The following is a 19821-nucleotide window of genomic DNA, read 5'->3' on the forward strand; positions in this document are numbered from 1 at the left end:
CATGAAAACGAGGATTTTCTAGTATTGAGTCTCTTCTTAATAAAAGTTTTGCAGTAAAATAATGTAACTAACATACTAAAAATCATCCAAAAATATTTCAATAAATAATTTCTATACATTTATTGTATTTAAATGATCATTGTAATATCGTTAGGGGATTTATTTTCAGATTAAATAGTAAACCCTACTTAAAATCTACCCGGGGTTAAGGAATTTGATTTTATTCATATCACGGTAACCTTACTTCAGGTAATATAGGTTTACATTATTTTTTTTTATACGGTTACACTTAAGTAAATCTCTCCTATATAATAAAGAGGAAATGTCGGACTTTATATAAATATCTCCCCTATATATGTTTCTTTCCGGACACACTCGGCTCCCTTCTCCTGTCCCTTCGGCAGGAGGAGAGGAGCCGTCGTACCCTAATGAGAAGGGTTACCAAAGATTTAGCCGTTAATTTTGTCGGGTCGCGTACACTAATGCATAATATTAGATGATAACAATAAAACTACCTTTGATTTAGAATTAGATTAATTTGATAACATTAGGATACTCTAGCACAATACAGCATCATCATCAGCCGCTTTTGTCCACTGCAGAACAAATGCCTCAGACTTGTCCTTCCACTTGCATCTGTTTATGGTTCCTCTATGGCAAACTTGTTTGGTTCGTCAATCCATCTTCTTCTCTTCCCTTCCATGCTTCTTTTGTAATCGCTAAGAACTCTTTCTTTTATTCTTAATGTCCATATATTACCTATCATTCTCTTTGTATGCCCTGTAGCCTACATGTCCTTTTTTTCTTTCTTTCTTACACGTTGTTAGAATATCCTCTACTTTAGTATGCTCTCGTATCTAAGATGCAACTTTTCTGTCTTCTAGTGTTATTCCCTTCATTATTCTTTTCATTGGTCTCTGAGTTGTAACTAGGTTATGTTCTAAGGCTTTAGTTAAGGCTCCAAGTTGCTGATGAACACGTTAACTCTGTAAGGGCCATATCTGATTAAACACTTTTCTTTTAGAGACAGTGGTGTTTTACTTTTAACAATCCAATTTTGTTTGCCCTGCTTATCTTGCTTTTAATTTAGGTTTCATGTTCTTGGGAGACACTTACTGTCTGTCTTCAGTAGCATATTCGTCAACATCTAGAAGTTCGTCCACACCCCTTATTTATTTATTTGATGTCTCTGCATTTTAATTGAACATCATCTTTGTTTTACTCATATTCATTTTCAATCCTACAAATCCTTTATTATCTTTCTTGCAATTCCTCCCATGATTCACTGAGTAGAACTATGTCCTCTGCAAGTGTTAAGTTGTTAAGGTATTCCCGATTAATATTAATTCTTATATTTTCCCATTCTAAACTCAGAAACTTTTATATGCATGCTGTGAATAATTTAGAAGAGACGGAGAATCCCAGTATAACTCCTTCCTCAATGGAAATTTTAAGTAATTATATATACAGATTGCTGTACTTCCGGTAAAGATACCTTCAAATATTCTTACTTAAGATTCATCTGTTCCTCATCTTTGAAGGACTTTCATTACTGCTGAATTTTGACAAAACCAAAAGCTTTCTCTTGGTCTATAAATGCAATACATAGTGGTTTGTCATACTCTATTGATTTTTCACTAGCTGGATATGGTCAGTTAAAAAAATACGCGGTTCTAAAGTCTGTCTGTTCTCTTGGTTGATTGAAGTCTAGCTGTCTTTCTATTTGCCCTAATATGACTTTTGTAGATATTAATCTAATTGGGCAGTAATGATTCAGGTCTTTTGTGTCTCTTTTTGTGAATTAGTATAACAAGAATGTTTTTTCCAAGCTGTAAGTATATAATATTCTTGCAGACATTTTGTGTAAAGATTAGCTTGTTTTACTATGATATAATCTCCTCCATCTATTATTAAATCAATTATTATAACATCTTCTTTTCCTGCCTTCTAATTATTTTTTTACCCCTCCTACTATTAGGCCTACTTTTGGTACAGGATTGTGTGTTTCATTATTTCCATTGGCAAACCTATATCACTATTGTATAGAATTGTATAAGTATCCCCTGCAATATTGATCTCCAGTTTCTTAATTTGTTATTACAATCTATTTCCATACTTTGTGGTCGTAATTAAAGAACGTGTTTTATTCTTAAAACTGCAAAGCATGTGTTTTACAATTTCTCAAAAGGCTGACGTGTACGATTCTTCATTGCCACAGTTCTAGTCATTGTGTTGTTGAACTAGGATTTAAGGATTCTAAGGATTTTTTTATTAACTCTAGCGACCCCTCTCAGGGTATGAGAGTACGTTACAAAATATACAAAATTATAATTTGACTTACAATAATAGTACAAGTAGCAGTGAAAAGAAGCAAAAATACTTCTGTTCACATATCTATACAATACTGTACATATATCCGTGTACCCATATATGCCATGTATAATGGGGACATATGAGCCCATATGGACTAGATAAAAAACTAATATATAACTACAACTGTTCCATTATCATTTTTACAAATTTTGCTAGATTGCACAACTACCATAGCTAAAAAGAAGAAGAAGAAGAAAACTTAAATGGCTGAAATTTGTGCCAAAACATTCAAAAGTTTTCCGCGAAACCTCAACACAGTGCATAAAATCGTAATTGAGTCTACGTTTCTTTAGACACAGGTGAATATTATAGAATTTGCTTGCTAATTGATTTGTAGGTAATGTAGTACTGTATGAAATGTTTGTATAATTCTTGTTGTCGTAGACATAGCCTAAGTGGAATAGTGAATGGCCTACGGTAGGCTACCCAAATTTTAAAAATAAGCTATTGGTAAAATGTTGCTTAATATGGCACGTTCAAATTATACTTATTAAGGTGTGTATGTAGTTATTTGGGAGTCGCTTAAGCTTTATTGTTAAATGTCAGATAGATTTTCTTTGTGGTTAAAAGGAGGTTTGCAGTGGGCGTATCCACTGATAGATAACTAGGTAAGGATACGGTTCCTAGGTTAGGTTAGGTGGGAAACTTTAGCTTAGGTGGGAAACTGTAGCTTAGGTGGTTATCTTCTAAAATGTGTTTTTTTAGTTGTAATATATGGAATTTGGAAATGTCTATAATTGATAATATATAGGTTTCTCTCTATTACATGCGTCAGAACAGTTCAAATTACTTATAAATGCACCAGGAACACTTTTCTTTATTAGGTATATTGTGCTATTGTAAATATTTACCCACAATTTGATTACTGATCTGGTCCGTCCCAACCAAATACAAAAGGCTCTTTAATTGGTAGCATCAAGATGCTATAAAGTTACTAGTACCATTGTGTACCGCACGTGCATCACACGCGCTCATACACTGTTACGGTATTTTAGCTTATTGTATATTATCGTTATCGCTCTCCCCTCGCACTGATAACCTGTTGCATCAGTAGGTTATCAGTTCTTGAATCATTCTGTGTAAATTTTTGTGCCGTTCTTGACCAGAAGGTGTCGTATATATACTTCTGCTCCGTCCAAATAAAGTTAGTTGCATTTATCCCGCTTCTCAGTTATTACCTAACCGGTGCATACGTACAGTAGGTATGATATGCGGGTAGTCTATTGTAGATTTTAGTATGTAAATTATGTAGGCTAAATTAGTCACTTTCCATCCTAATATTAATTTTTACTTTAATATTATGCTAGACAGGAGTCCGACATAATGAATGGATGATTATGGACCATTTTACCCTTTCATGTTTGTAAATTAAAGGGCCAGCAGTAATATTAATAGGGAATTCATCCACATATTTAAGTTAGGTTGTGTTTCTTTGAATTAATTACGCAATACTGATGCCTCCGATCTGCAGAGGTTTCCTGTATTTAGTACATGTAGTGTAAGTCTAATTTTATTAAATTTAAAATTCTGACTGGCTGGATTTGAGTAGAATAAAATATCCGCACAAGTATGTGATTCTAATGAATCTGTCATTCATTTCTATCAGAAATGAGTACAGTACTTTCAGACTTACACGACCCCTTTGTAGAACAACAAGACCTGGGGGTCCACATGATAAATGTAGAGATGCAATCTAACCTAATTATACCTACACGATCTAACCTTGGATGCTTGGTTTTCCTCACATACTTACCATGGAGTGAGGAACCCCCTCTTTTCACTAACCGGATCTATGATAATGTAACAACTAAAAAATTTACAAACTACTGATGTACTTATGCCAGACCTATTTCCCTTATATTGATTTTCCATCATATGGTCTGAATTATTCTTTGAATAATTTGCATTATGGTGTTCAAAATTTTTGCAGTGTTTGCCATAAGATTTACTGATACATGCTATATTATTAAATTCATTACTTGTTTCTGGTTGCCACGTACAAGTAACAACCTGTGGCTTCGAATCATTAAATTTATTAAAGAATTTACGTGTCAAATGAAACCAGTTTTCTGGAATTACGCTTAGATTTCAAATTTGTAGTTGATATGATTATCTTGCAACTAAAGAACCAATAGGTTACAGCATTACCACATTCCCTCAAATTTGGCCAGATTTTCATACCAACAATACATAGCTAAAAAGCAAAATTTGACTTGTTCATATCTAATTGGTTAACAGAATAACAGAAAACTGTATTGTACATTGGCAAATAATTTAGTAAGCTTTAGATTGTTATATGCATTCATCAACTGCCAAAGTTTCTGTCATATCTCAAAGTACACTCATATTTACAGATATTTGATCTTCAGGAGATGGAGACTGAAAGCTCTGTTGAGGTTATTGATGGGCCTCCAGTTGTGCCTGTCATAAAGGTAATGGATAATGATGTCAATTCAGCTGATAATGGAAATCTTGTTGCTGATATTGAAGGAGATACAAGTCAAGGTTCCAGTAAGTCAAACATTTTTTGTTTTATTTTAGTAATTTTAGAAATTTAATATTGTATTATAAAGAACAAGGAAATTAAATTTAGCTTTGTTCCGACACAGATACAAACCTTTGCTATTTATTAGGGTATTACTTTCGGCAATGCTGAAAACCAGTCAAGACAATTTTAGTGAGGCATAATTACCCCATCCGATAGTTAGTGGGAGGGGGTTGGGGTACACTAGCTACCCCACTCACTCACTCGTGTCGGTTGAGTAACCACTTTTACTTTTGGCTCGGTAGAGTCTCTCTCTCTCCCGTTAACAAACTGCCTTGACTTTGTTACTGTTCGTTTTTCTTTTGTGTGTGTCGGTGTGTGTATGGTTATTGTCCCGCTCTGCGGACATGTCCTGGGATATTAGGGCCGCCGCTGCGGCACCTTCATGTCGTCCTTGGAGACAGACACACATCCTTTATGCCCGGCTTGCTGGGGAACTCAGTGTTTGCGGGACAACACCTGTTCCGAGTGTAGGGAGTGGCCTGCCTCCCAGTGGGAGAGGTTTGCGCGTAACAAGAAGATGATGTCTAAACGCGAATCTTCGCTTTCGGGGTCTTCCTGGAAATCGAAGAAATCGCGGGCTTCTGCTTCCTCTACGCCCAAATCTCTGCCCGAAGCTAATCCTCGACCAGGCCCTTCTAGGGTACGGTCGAGCAGTAGCGCAGGGCTTGTGACTCCAGGTCAACCCTGGGGGATAGACGAGGATAATGACTCCCCTAGTGAGTCGGCTCCTTCTCTTCTCCCAGGGAGCGCCTGTTCCTTGCCAGACCTTGGGTCTGGTTCCAACGCCGAGGAGTTAGCTAACCCACCAGGGGCGGTGGCAGGGCTCTCTCCAAGGTGGGCTTCCCCCTCGGGGGAACATATCTATCGTTCGCGAGAGAAGGTTGCCTCTGTGCATCGGCAATCTCCTTACACTTTAGGTTCTCCTCCAGGGGCGGAAAGAGAACCTTGTTATAAGTGTAGTTCTCCTTCGGGCGAACTTTCCTCCCCTGCGGAGGATTTATCTGTCTATCTTAATCAGTCTCCCCTTCGGGCAGAGTCTGTTGTACGTTCCTCTGCGGAGGTTCGTAGAGTGGAGGGGTGGGTAACCCCTCTCCACCCCGGGCTTTCTCCTCCTCGGGCTGTGAGGAGACGTCTTTTTGAACCTGCTTGTTATCCTCATATTGACCCTTCGGGGTCTCGTGACGATCACCCTTCGGGCTGGTGTGATCGTGAGTCTTCGGGCTCTAGTCATTGTTGATCCCGCGGGTTCTCATGACAGCAGGAGTCCTTTGGGTCTCCGTCGTGCTGAACCTTCGGGCTCTCGCGACTTGAAACCTTTGGGTTTCTGTTACGCTGAACCCTCGGGCTCTCGTAACGACGGTAACGTTGAACCTCCGGGTTCCCGTACCGTCAGTCACGCCGATCCTTCGGGATCTCGTGATAGAGGAACCTTGATTCCTTGTTACGCTGACCCTTCGGGGAAGCCTTCATCAGACAAGAGGGTTAGGGAACCTTCCCAGGTTCCTAAACCCAGGGAGCAGTCCTTTCCTAAGGACCTTCCCCCTTTTCCACAGGAGCCCATGACCCCCCGTGGCTTAGCAACTTATTTAATGTAATGCGCCAAGCCATGAAGGGAGTCGTTCCCCGCTCCCAGTCCTTAGGTGATACACCTTGAATTCCCTTGTCGCCTCCTCTCTTCCCGGGGTCCTCTCCTCCCTTCCCGGGGTCCTCTCCTCCCTCCGATCCTAGGAGGAGGTCGGAAGTTCTCGCACAGGCGGGCCCCTCAGGCAAGGGGAGACGATCATCCCCTCGCAAAAGACCTCTGGAGGAGATTAGGCGTGAACCTCAGGGTAGCCCCCCACAATTCAAGACGCCACAAGCCAGGCCAAAGGGGGAAAGGAAGAGGATTTGTCCTTCATCCCCCAAGGAGGATAGGGTTACTTACTATGGAGACTCCTTCCCTTCTTTACCGGTCGAGATAGTGTCTAATGAGGCACGACCTGCGACAGGACGGGATTCACCACGTACGGCAATGGACTTACATTCCACCTGTAAGCCGACGGAATCCTCTAGGCCCTTGGGGACAGAGGATCTCTGGCTTTGTAGGAGGGAACCGAAGGATTTGTTCACCATCCCCAAATCCTCGGCCAGGCTTCCTTCCTCACTGCCTCCCAGGCAGCCGGAAGCAAGCACCTCCCCGGTAGTCTCCCTATCCCCAGTCTATACAGGTGACGACTTCGACCCACACCGGGCTCCTATGGATGAGAGCTTGGACGTTGAAGGGCAGAGCGATCTCGAGGACGACGCTCTGCCAGCAGCCGCTAGCCCTAAGCTTACAGAGGATGAGAGGAAATAGTCGGAGCACGCCTTCTGGCAGGTCCTAGCCTTTATCCGTTCCATCAATGGACTTCCAGATCCATCGGCAGCCCCTCTAGATGGAAAAGAAACGGTCCTTGGCCAGTTCTATGGCACTCAGAAACCTCATAGGACCAGTGCAGCTTTGCCCTGGTCAAAGGGGTTGAAGAGTGCCAAACAGAAGGCTGTGTCCCAGGCAACTGGTTCCACCTCTTGTCTCCGCTCCAACTCATCCTCCAAGCTCTTACCTCCTCCGTATGTGTATCAGAGGAGGTACTACGAGATCGTCGGAGAATCTCTTCCAACGCTGCCTCTCGACCACTCTATAGAGTCACTCTCGAAGGCCACCTCCTTCGAGAAACTTATGGGACTTCTTGTCTCCTTTTCGGCCTCTGAAATCCTAAACCAGGTAAAGGTGGCGAAGTACGCCATGCAGGCTACTTCGTGGCTGGATTTCTGATTAGGATCCTTAGGACAACTGATGCGGTCTAAAGACCTGTCTCGGGAGTCCTCCAGGAAGTCTTTGGAGACTTTCCTTTTGTCCGGCACTCGGGCCATCGAGTTCCTCTCTCATCAGGTAGTGAACCTTTGGGCCAACACTATCCTGAAGAGGAGAGATGCCGTCATAGGCAAGCTCTGTAGACATCTCCCTCAGTCCGAAGTAGCGAGTCTGAGAAATGCTCCTTTCTAAGGCAATTCTTTGTTCCATCCCGAGGATGTCGAGCGGGTGGCAGAGAGGTGGAGGAAGTCCAGTCAGGACTCCCTCATCCAAAAGGTCTTAACAGCTAGACCTTACCCCTCAGCCACAGCGGAAAGCATAGCAGAACCCGCAGCCGAAAAGGGCTAAGAGTCCCAAAACAGCAGGGTAAAAAGGGTGCAAAGCAGGCCTTTCACAGCAAAAAGTCCTTCCGTGGAGGAAAGGGTAAGAAGGGATCTGGCCGAGGCCGGTCCCAATAAGACAGGCAATCCTCCCATTTGTCCACCTGTGAGGGTATGCCTGCAAAGCTGCTGGCAGAGGTGGCTTTACCACGGGGCCGAACCTGGACGGTCGAGGTGATTAGTTCAGGGTATCGTATCCCGTTCACACACTCTCTCCCTCCACTGACTCGATTGCTGATTCCATTGAACTGTGCGAAGGGATCCACACAGGAGTTTGCCCTCAGGGTAGAAGTCCAGTCCATGTTGGAGAAGGACACTCTCCAGGAGGTCCTCGACGGGTCTTCAGGCTTCTACAGTCAACTCTTTCTTGTGAAAAAGGCATCTGGAGGCTGGAGACCAGTCATCGACCTCTCAACCCTGAACAGGTTTGTCGAACACACACCTTTCAGGAGGGAGACGGCCGACACAGTCAGACAAGCGATAAGACCCCAGGACTTCATGTGCACTCTAGATCTGAAGGACGCATACTTACAGATCCCAATTCACCCGTCTTCCTGGAAGTATCTGAGATCATGTTCAATCGGAAGCACTACCGGTTCAGGGTATTGTGTTTCGGTCTTTCTACAGCACCCCAGGTATTCACGAGAGTATTCGCCCTAGTATCATCTTAGGCTCACAGAGTCGGCATCCATCTCCTAAGATACTTGGACGACTGGCTGATTCTGGCAGACTCGGAGGCGTCCCTTCTCCGCCACCGAGACGAGCATCTAAGGTTTTGCCAGGATCTGGGGATCGTGGTAAACCTCGAGAAGTCTCAACTGCTCCCCTCTCAAGAACTGGTATACCTAGGCATGCGATTAGACATCCTAAGGCACAAAGCGTTTCCATCAGACGAAAGGATCCAGAGACTGAGGGAGATAGCAGAGGTCTTCCTCAGTCGGGAAAAGCTCCCGGCGCAGTATTGGCTTCGCCTTCTCGGTCACCTCTCTTTCTTGACCCGACTGGTTCCCAACAGTTGCCTCAGGATGAGATCCCTCCAGTGGCGACTAAAATCCCATGGAACCAGCACTCCGATTCCCGGGATCACCTAGTCCGCATAGGGCTAGAGGAACAGTCGGACCTCAGGTGGTGGCTGGCGGAGCCGAACCTCTGCAAAGGGGTCGATCTTCTCATCTCTCCCCCGGAATTGATGCTGTTTTCGGATGCATCAAAAGAAGGGTGGAGGGCTCACGTGCTGCACCATTACATCTCCGGTCAATGGTCAGAATCAGAAAGGTACCAGCACATTAATCTCTTAGAGATGAGGGCAGCCTTTCTGGCCCTCAAAGAGTTCCACCAGGTCCTGGCGGGGCACTCCGTGGTGCTGATGAGCGACCACACCACGGTAGTAGCTTATCTAAGCAGACAGGGCGGTACCTTTTTGCAGCAGCTGTGCCATCTTGCAGTAGAGATACTCAGATGGGCAAAAGACAACTCGGTGACCCTATCAGCTCGCTTCATTCCGGGCAAGCGGAATGTGCCAGCAGACAAGCTGAGCAGAGCAACTCAGTTAGTTGGGACCGAGTGGTCTTTGAATCCTCTGATAGCCAACAAAGTCCTGACTTTGTGGGGTTTCCCGACTGTGGATATGTTCGCAACGGCCCTGAATTTCAGGCTCCCGTTGTACTGCTCCCCAGTCCCGGATCCCCAAGCTCTTTGGCAAGATGCTTTTCAACAACGGTGGATAAACCTGGACGCTTACGCGTTTCCCCCGTTCTGTCTGATGAGAAAAGTCCTCAACCAGGTACGAGCAAGCAACAATTTGCAAATGACCCTCATAGCTCCGCTATGGCATCACGCAGAATGGTTCCCGGACCTTCTGCATCTCCTCACGGAGATCCCGAGGGAGCATCCTCCACAACACGACCTCCTCAAACAACCACATGCCAACATCTTTCACGGAGCCGTAGCCTCGCTTCGACTTCACGCCTGGAGACTATCCAGCACCTCCTCACACAGAGAGGCTTTTCACAACCGGCTGGATACCTCAGGAAATCCACAGAGGTAGTCTACCAGGCGAAGTGGTCAGTTTTCTGTGGTTGGTGTCGTGGAAGGGCTATCTCTCCCCTCGATGCCTCTGTTCCAACTATAGCGGAGTTTCTTGTATACCTTCAGGAAGAAAATCTTCTCTCGGTCTCAGCAGTCAAAGGCTACCACTCAGGCTTGAGTCTCGCCTTTAGACTGAAAGGAGTTGATATTTGCTCCTCGTTGGAACTTTCTTTGCTCATACGCAGTTATGAGCTTGCCCCCAGGCAGAGCTAAGACCTCCCCCTTGGAACATGGTTTGGGTCCTCAGGTCTCTGAAGGGCTTCCCCTATGAACCACTACGCCAGGCCTCAGATCGCCACCTCACGTGGAAGACGGTGTTCCTGCTCACTTTGGCTTCGGCCAAGAGAGTCGGCGAACTTCATGATCTATCTGCTGATGTCTCCCACTCTAGGAGATGGGGGAAGTAATCCTCAACTTCGTCCCTGAGTTTGTAGCTAAGACTCAAAATCCGGGTGTGCCGGTCTCCAGGTTCGGCCCATTTCGGATAGAGAGTCTTCGTTCTGTAACCGAAGATCCAGACCAACTGTTACTATGTCCAGTGAGGAGTCTGAGGTGTTACTTAAAAAGAACAGCAAAAGCTCGCCCCCGTGTACGAGCACTTTTTGTCAGCACGGGGAAGGTCAAGAGGAGGGTCACGATGAATACTATTTCCTCCTGGGTAAGGAAAGTAATCGAATACGCTCTATATCCAGATCCTCCTCTGTCCAACCGACCCAGAGCTCATGACGTCAGAGGCATTGCAACGTCTCTGGCGTTCAGGAAAAATTTTTCTGTGGCACAGGTATTGCAAGCGGGTGTGTGGAAGCGTCAGACGACCTTCACAGCCCACCACCTGAAAGACGTAACACACAGGAGCATGGAAACCTTCTCCATTGGTCCTGTGGTGGCCGCACAACAAGTGAGTGATCTAATGCCTCAGGCTCCTTGATGGACAAGTAGCAGAGGGTTGAGGGCTGAGGTTACCCGGGTTAGTCTAGGGTGAATGAAAAGAATGTCTGGCTCACTTCTTTCTTTCTCCTTCTCCCCCCCTGGGGAAATAGCTCCGCAAGACCGAAGCATAGCTGACCTCACCCCTTTGCAGGTAAGAATCATTTCCCTTGTTCCCTTGTGCATCCTGAATACTTTCTTACGTCTCCAATACCTCTTGAGGGAGGGTATTGGATATGTCTTAGAATCCTCGAGTTCCTATGTGAAGACAAGCCAGGAGTCTCTCTCACACAAGCTTCTGCAGGCCGCTATCAGTGAGTTACCTTGTAACTACTTTGATTTTAGCCAGGGTAGGGTTCACTCTACTATCGATCACAGATCGAAATAGAGAGGACCCCGGGTCATGACCAAGGCCAGTTGGTAAGGACTTCCTCCCTCCTAAGAGTAAGTCACCCTAATAAATAGCGAAGGTTTGTATCTGTGTCAGAACAAATAACAAATTTGGAAATAATTTGTATTTTTCCTAACATACAAACCTGAAGCTATTTATACAAATTGGCCCACCACCCTGTCCCCCTAGAAGTCCTGCCAGAAAGCAAAAGTGGTTACTCAACCGACAGGTGTGAGTGAGCGGGGTAGCTAGTCTACCCCAAACCCCTCCCGCTAACTAGTGGATGGGGTAATTATCTCTCACTAAAATTGTCTTGGCTGGTTTTCAGCGTTGCCGTAAGTAATACTCTAATAAATAGCTTCAGGTTTGTATGTTAGGAAAAATACAAATTATTTCCAAATTTGTTAATCTGTATTTTGTAAACTACGTACAGTATTGTAACGTGAAGAAATTTAATAATTTCCTGTTCATACTGTATATTTTTATACCTTTGTTTATTATTAGCTTTTCCATCCATCTGTCTTCATATTTATCCTCTTGTTTCCTATCCTTGGTCATTTGATTGCCTTCATAGACCGAACACTTCTGGGTCACCTGAGTTACAGGTGAGCTGGTTTTTATATTCAAAGGAAAATTGTTACTTTGGTTCCTACAGTATTATCCTTGTTTTTTAAAAGCCTTGTGTTGATACATCAAGACCTTAATGAATGAAGCCTGTTTCTTTGCCATCCTACCAGGCAAGTGGCTACATCAATCATCGCAGTTCTTTGTATTTGCGGGTGATTATGTCTTTCAAATCTAAAAAACTGACAGTTTTGTATTAGAGAAGAATTCCCTACAGTATTTGTTCCTACAAAAATTCAACCCCTCGTCCTTTAATAGGAGTATGATTTCAGTGAAGCTGGAAACTAAGCTGTTAAAATTTATAATGAGGTATTGGTAGTCAGCTCACTGAGTAGTCACTTTTGACTTAACCTGCCTAATATTATGGATTTACTCTCGGTGTGTCACTTTTTTATCTTTCCAGATGGCTTTGTGACTGTTGTAATGTAGAAACTATGTGCAGGCATGGCTTCGTGCCCCGGCATATCAGGCTACAAGTGCTGCATTTTCCTGAGCAGGATCTCTGTGAATTCCCATTCCATGACTGCATGCAGTCATCCATCTGTGAGGAGTGTAAAAAAGAAGTTAAAATGAAATTCTTCTCCTTCGGGCCTTCATCGAAGTCTAAGAAATCTGCTAAACCTTTATTCACTCCCTCTGGAATTTGAGATTCCAAACTTTTTTCGTCTCCCTCCTCTGGCCGGGTGACGATGAAGGATAACGACGCAGACTTGGTTTTAGGACCAACTCTGAGTGATGTGGCCATATCTGCTTCCCATAGAGAAACTGTTAGTCTCTGTTCTTAATTCAGAGTGAGGTCAAAATTGTATTCTGAGATGGTAACGCTGCTAAGGACATCACTTCAAGTACAGTACCGTACTCTGTGGCCTTCCTTAGGTCTTGAGGAAATTCCATTGCCGGAGAAGCTCCTGCAAGCCCAAGCAACATCTGGGACTAGGTCTTTCTCTGTTTCCCCATCTTCCCCTGTTGAGGAAGTTACAGCCTTGTAGTTTAGAAGGTGCAATATAGCATCAATCCTCACATTTCGCAACGCTTTTGACTTGACACCAATTAAGGAATTGCTGATGACGTCTTTGAGCCAGAGAAGGAAACACCTTCACAGTTTCCCCAGGAGATCAACCTCGCCAACAAGGAAACATAACCTCATCTCCTCCGAAGATATCTTTTAAAACTTCTCATCGCAGAGCATTCACCTGTTAGTGTGCACTCATCCTTGAACACTCATCTGTGTGATCATGCACTCGAACTTATCTGAAACTGAACATAAACTGAATGTTCGCTGGTTGGTTGCACACACGCCATTTAGCGTGCAATCATCTGGACATGATTACTGTACTCCCTGTTAGCTCTTCCTTATCTGCTTGCGTGCACAACCCTCTTAACACACACACTTCTGTGTGTGATATAAGAACTCACCTACGTATTCTCACACACACCCCTATTAAGGAATACTCCTATTTTCGTGCATGTTTGTTCTCCTGATAGAGCATACTTACTAGGTCCTTAACTTGACCTTTGGTTGACTCAAACTCACTGATTCTGGAACTTGCTGATGTTTGCGTGAGCTTACCTATTTGTGCTGAGCTGACTCACCTGTTTGCTCGCACTCGCCACTTGAAGGGGGTTCACCTGTTCATGCTCATTCTCCTGCTAGCTCTCATATTAGACAACTCTTGTCTATTTATGTGCACTCATCTGTGAATACACTCTTCTGCCTGAATGTACTCCTCTGTTTGTGCACATGCTTTCATGTTACCACACATTCACTTGTTTGCAAACACTTATTGGTTAACTGACAGACACCTATCTGTGAACTATTAAGGTATAAATTCTAGTGGGAAATTTTTCTCATGTGATTACTCCCCTTTGAGCACTTGCTTTCATTCTTGGGTGAGGTTACCCTTTTGCTCCCAACCTCCTGAGAGACTGCATGCTCTGAAAATTAGGGAGGCTAGAGGTCGACAAAGACTCACAAGGGAATGATCACCATGAACTAGATCCCAGTCTAAGAGAAACGACTCATTCTTGCGACCAGAGAGGACAAGCTCACAAGTTCTCTTATGTAGAAATTCCTCGTTGGCCAAGGGCAAACAGCCTAAGGACAGACTGGTTCGCACGTTTTCCCGATGCGACCACACAAGCCCTTCAGTCGTAGAGGCTTTCGCTCCGTCACTCAAGTTGAGCACAGGAACGAAGGGCACCTCTAAAGCTGTAAGGTATAGTCCTGCTTCGTCAATGTCATCAGATTACCATCTAGGCGCAGTTCTGGAACTGGACGGGAAACAATCTGAACATCCCTCGGAATATTGTGATTCTCACCCCACCTAGATAGATGTCTTTTAGAAAGGAGAGGGGCACTATAGTTCCCCCTCCCAAGGTGAGACCACTTACCAAGGTCAGTTCAGTTTTTTTTTTTGGACTAGAGGAGGCCACTGGAGGTCATCTAAAGGAAACGGGGGAACCAGTAAATCTACCTGAGGATGGGGATATCGCCATTGAAGAATACCAGGATGGGGGTTGTTTCCCTCACTGGACGAGTACTAACGGGATTTAGCAAACGATCCACAGAAATTAGTTAGGTAGCGCCCTATGCCACCCACGCACTGTTCATGCTGTGTTCACATGATTTTTGCCCCATTTTCATGCTATTTTAAAGAAAAGGCAAAAGAAGTCTTCTCTAGATATATTCCTTATCAAAATTGAATGAAACCAATTGTCTAGAAACCATAGATTAAGCATTTAGTTAGTGATAGCGAATGTCATTCAAGAGAGGGAACTCCCAATATTTTACCAGAACTACTCGTGTAGGGAGATTCTCCTTCCAAGCTGTAACCAACACCACCTCCTTCTTCTCCTCCTCCTCTTCTTTCGTTTCTCATACCAGCCACGACTACTCCAAGGCAAAGTTAATTTGTCATTTACCCTGTACAGGGTATTTTTATATTTCCTTTATTTCTTCAAAGGGATAAATTATTTTAGGATATGAACATTTTAGGTTGGAGGCTCACTTCCTAAATGAATCAAACTCTTGCCCTGAGGTACTACTGTATTTATATGCGTGTATATATGGGTAAAAATATTTCTGAATGACTTTTAGTCCCAGGGCTTTAGCTTTAGTCCTAAACCCCCATAATCATTGCCATATGTGGTAGTCTTTAATCTTTCTTCCTTTTCCAAATTGAGTGGGGATTTGTTTTTTCTTTATATTTGTCATTAGATGCAAGTTTATGAATATTAAGATTTATGTTACCGTAGAATTATACTAAGGATAATAACTTATTTCTAACTTTTATATGGAAACAATAGTGTAACAAAATATTCCATATTTACAGGTACTAGCCAGTCATCCCTGTCAAAATCCAGTAGCACTCTAGCTAATAAGTCAAATAAGAGCACACTTGTAGCTGCAAATACCAGGTATGTATCTTAGGGCCTTCTAACTTGTGTTGGAAAAGTTAGATTTATGAACCCTGTGCGAGATGTCATACCCTTTTTTATTTATGTGTTGTTAGTGGTTGACATTGATGTACTACAGTATGTTGAGCTCGCAGTATCTGTTGCCTCGTATGTCACTGCATTGTAGGTAGGTAGTGCTGTTAGTATAGGCATTACTGAAAGGTCATTGCAGCATTTCTTTGGCTCCTACCTGCTCTTGCTTTATATCCTTCTGCTTTATCTCTGTTTTTGCTTCCTTTCTTTCTTCTTGCTGTCCAACCTCCATCAACTTTTCCCTTCTAGTGTTACTCTATGGTCTTAACCTGGGTGCACTTGGGCACTGAATGGCCTCACAAGTTTCAGCACTAAGCTATTTAGCCCAAATTCATAAATCCAATCCCTTTTGTCACTGTTATTTGGTAGAAAGTAATCAAAGACTGTTGAAAAAGTTCAAAGAAATTTATGCTTATTTCTTCATTAACATAAATAGTGTAAATGATTGCATCCAAAGGCAGCATGTTAAGAAGTCAGATAATTGTTTTAATCAAAGATATAAAGGTAATTTACTATTGAATAATGGTTTATTCTGAAATCAAGGTTTATTCCTACGTGGATACAAACTTCTGAGTTATTTGTACGGGGATTACTACTAGTCATGTTTTCTACAGCCGGCCAATGAAAGTTTGGTTGATTGCATCATGCTTCGTGCTGGGTAAAAGCAGCCCATGTGTAAGGAACAAGCGGGAGGTTGCTCACCTTGAGTCCTCACAACACTGCAGGTCGGGAAGTGAGGAGATTGTTCTCTCATTCCTTCTCTACAGTCGAGCGGTTCGGATTCATCTTGTTTACCCTTTTAGTATTTAGCTCTTTTGACTTGTGGTTTTACTTAATTCACAGTTATTTGAGTGACTATTCATTAACTGAGAGTGCTTATCTCCAGTAAACTTCAGCACAGTATTTACGTTTTTGCCCAGGACGGTATAGCGACTATGGTGGATTCTTTATGAGCAGGTTGGACATGACACACACCCTCTGTGTCCCTCTTGCCTAGACAAGAAAATCTCCATGTAAATACTGTAGGGAGTGAACTCCCTTCAGTTTTTTCATATTTTTCAGAACAGTGAAAGCATCTCCTCGTTCCTGGAGGAACCTTAGAGTTGAGCCTCTCTTTTTCCCAACGTACCGAGGCAGCCTTATTGGAAAATCATGAATACCAGTCTCCAGCTCATATTAATGAGAAAGGCCTGCCTCGTACGCCTAGAGTTCCTCAGTAGAAAACAACTCTAAAGAGCGCTGGGTGGTTGGACTCTTTCACAATATAATCTCTTAAAGAGGGTCCTGAACATACGAATACTGTACTGTATCTGGTTATTCTGTTCCGTAGAGCAGTGCAAGTTTCTGATAGAATCAATAGCTGGGACATATCGCTCACCCCTTTTACGTTCAAGAGCTCTGGTCGCTTCGGAAGAAGGTAGTCAGGGACACTTCATTTCTTAAGTATAAAGAATATCAGAAGAACCTATGCATCCTTAGGGAAAACATAGCTAGTGAGCCCCCCTTAAGCAAATGATCTAGGTGGGATTGCCTCAACCTTGGCGTTCCGCAAGACCACTCAATTATATTAGTCTTCAAAACCATGTTATTTGCGAGGTTTTGTACGGTCTGAAAGAATGTATTCAGGAGCATCGTCTCTTTTTGATAGAGAGAAACTATCATAAGAGCCTGGTTATCCTCAGGGAAGCGTCATTAGGAACACCCTCTCGAGCATGTGATACATTGGGGTCCTGCAAAACCACGCATTACGGTAATATGAGTCCCCAAACTGATGGATAGAATGAAAACCCACTGTTGGACATTTAAATTTACCTTAAAGATGGCACATTAAAGTCTTTAGACACTCTCTCAATGGTCGTCGAGGTGACAGCACTATTATGACCTACTTTGGACTTGAAGTTTGCCCTAAGATTTTCACCCCAGTACAAGTAAGTGTGCCTAATTTTCTTTACTATTTATTGATATAATAAGAATTACCTTCTGGCTTATTATGTAACATTTGATGTTCATACCACTTCACCCCTGGCAAAGACTACCTTTTGGGAACTGAACAAGCAGTCTTTTCTCATTATAAGCCGGCTACTGTGTTCCCTGGGGGTTCTCTTAGATCATTTACTATTATTATTAGTTAATGTATCAGAGAAGGTTTTTATCTCTCAAGAATCGAAAGTTTTGGCCTTGCCTCTTTACAAGCTGGCTACTCTATCTTTTGTGATTCATGTTGATCTCTTGCTATTACTTGCAGTATTTAGATCTTCCCGAGAGGAAGGGCTTACCTCTTCACTTCACGGAGACTTCCTCCCTCCGAAGGAAGACTCCCCATATAAATGACTCAGAAGTTTGTATCCTCATAGTAATAAACTACAAATTTTATATAATGTAATTTGTATACAAACCACGCTATTTACATTAGGTTTACCTTTTAGTGCAGCTGAAATGGCGAGCCATTAGAATTTAATGAGGGTGTATTACCCCCGCGCTAGTTAGCGGGGGGGTAGGGGAGTGGTAGCTAGCTACCCCTCCCTCCCCTCACACACAGATGAATGCTCACTTTCACTTTTGGCTCGGACTGTGACAGACGTCTCTGTCTTGGTCCTCTCTTGGCAGCCATTGTTTGTTTTGTCTTTACTTAATCGCTTACTTTTCTTTTACTCAATATATATGTAAACATGTTTTCATGTTTTTATATATATTTGAGTATAGAAATCAGTAAGTTTCCTTTTCAGAGTTGTGTGTGTAGTGCACGATATCTACGTGGAGTCCTCGGCAGTTAGGCCACCACGGCGTAATTTTATGGGTGGTGATCGAGTTTGACTTCGTCTTTCTCTCTCTCTCTCTCTTAAGGTCGTTCACCCTTTTACTACGTGTTACTACGCCCTTGTAGCTTCCTTTCCGTGAGGGGGGGTTGCTACGCCGTACGTTTGTCTCAATTAGTTTATGAATCTAATTGTAGTTGTTAATTTTTTCAGCTTGTAGAACGATTCCTTTCGGGGTTTTTGTTCTTTCTTTAGTGTTCATTCATTTTTAAATTACATAATTACATATTTTCAATATTAAACTTACCCGATGATCATATAGCTGTCAGCTCTGCTGCCCGACAGAAAAAACCTACGGGCGGAATACGCCAGCGATCGCTATACAGGTGGGGGTGTACATCAACAGCGCCATCTGTCGAGTAGGTACTCAAGTACTCTATGTCAACACAGAACCAATTTTCTCTCTGTCGTGCCACCGGCAAGACCTACTGAATACGCTCTTGTTTTCTGGATTGAATTTCACGTTATTTGGTGAAGTATTCATCTCTAGTTATTAGCTTTCGCTGTGCAGAAGTTATCTTCAATACTTCCTTGCATTCTTTTTTGGATTTGGATTATTTGTTGACGACTTGGATAGATTTTGAATTCCCCCCTTTGACTAATTCAAGATGTCTGACCCTTCTCAAGTCCCCAAGTACAGGAAATGTAGCGCTAGGGACTGTTCAAGGCGTCTTCCGAAGGCCTCTATCGATCCGCACACCGTTTGTTCCAATTGTAGGGGTAAAGCCTGTCAATTGGAAGATCGATGTGAGGAATGCGCTGGGCTTTCGGAATTCGGGTTTCAAGAATTCCTGAAATATGCACGTAGGCTAGAGAAGGATAGGATCAGGAGGAGTTCGTCTCGCTCAATTGATTTTTCCTCTCCCCATGCCCCTCAACCTTTTCCTTCCCCTGTAGTGGTTGCACCCGACCCCCCTGCTAGCTCTCATCAACCTTCAATGGCGGATATGATGCGTGCCATTCAGGCTCTAGGTGAGAGAGTCGAGTCATTGGCCAATGACCGCAATCAACTCATGGCTGACGTCAGAGAGTTGAAAGGTGAAAGTGCAGTGGGAAGTGAAGTGAGTGTTAGTGCAGTGAAAAGTGTCAGTGTTACGCATGAGGGTGCGTCTGTTCGTGCCTGTCGTCCTCCCAGTCCGGGACCTCTTGCAAGCTCCCAAGCCCAGGGGAGAAGCAATGTCGTACGACCAAAGGGTTCGACAGGCTTTAATCAGCGTACAGACGTACCCTCCGTGGTTTCGGACGTATCTTTCCGAGATCGTCCCACCCACAAGAAGACGAGTGAGCCCATTCATTCCTCGTCTGCGGAAGAGGTTTCTAGACAGAAACGATGGACCAAGGTCTCACGGCCT

General features: G+C 43.4%; 1 protein-coding gene across 2 annotated transcripts in view; it reads left to right on the plus strand.

Moving 5' to 3' along the window:
* The first annotated feature begins 2534 nt into the window (after positions 1-2534).
* LOC137648772 (uncharacterized) overlaps positions 2535-19821 on the plus strand; it is an 84854-nt gene continuing 67567 nt past the window's right edge. For both annotated transcript variants that reach the window (XM_068381908.1, XM_068381907.1), the window contains exons 1-3: positions 2535-2672; positions 4728-4884; positions 15497-15581. In XM_068381908.1, coding sequence (XP_068238009.1) covers positions 4746-4884; positions 15497-15581 — 224 coding nt within the window. In that variant the 5' untranslated portion in view covers positions 2535-2672; positions 4728-4745. The remainder of the gene's footprint in view (positions 2673-4727; positions 4885-15496; positions 15582-19821) is intronic.

Source organism: Palaemon carinicauda, chromosome 10, assembly GCF_036898095.1.
Source record: "Palaemon carinicauda isolate YSFRI2023 chromosome 10, ASM3689809v2, whole genome shotgun sequence".
In the NCBI taxonomy this organism is placed as follows: Eukaryota; Metazoa; Arthropoda; class Malacostraca; order Decapoda; family Palaemonidae; genus Palaemon; species Palaemon carinicauda.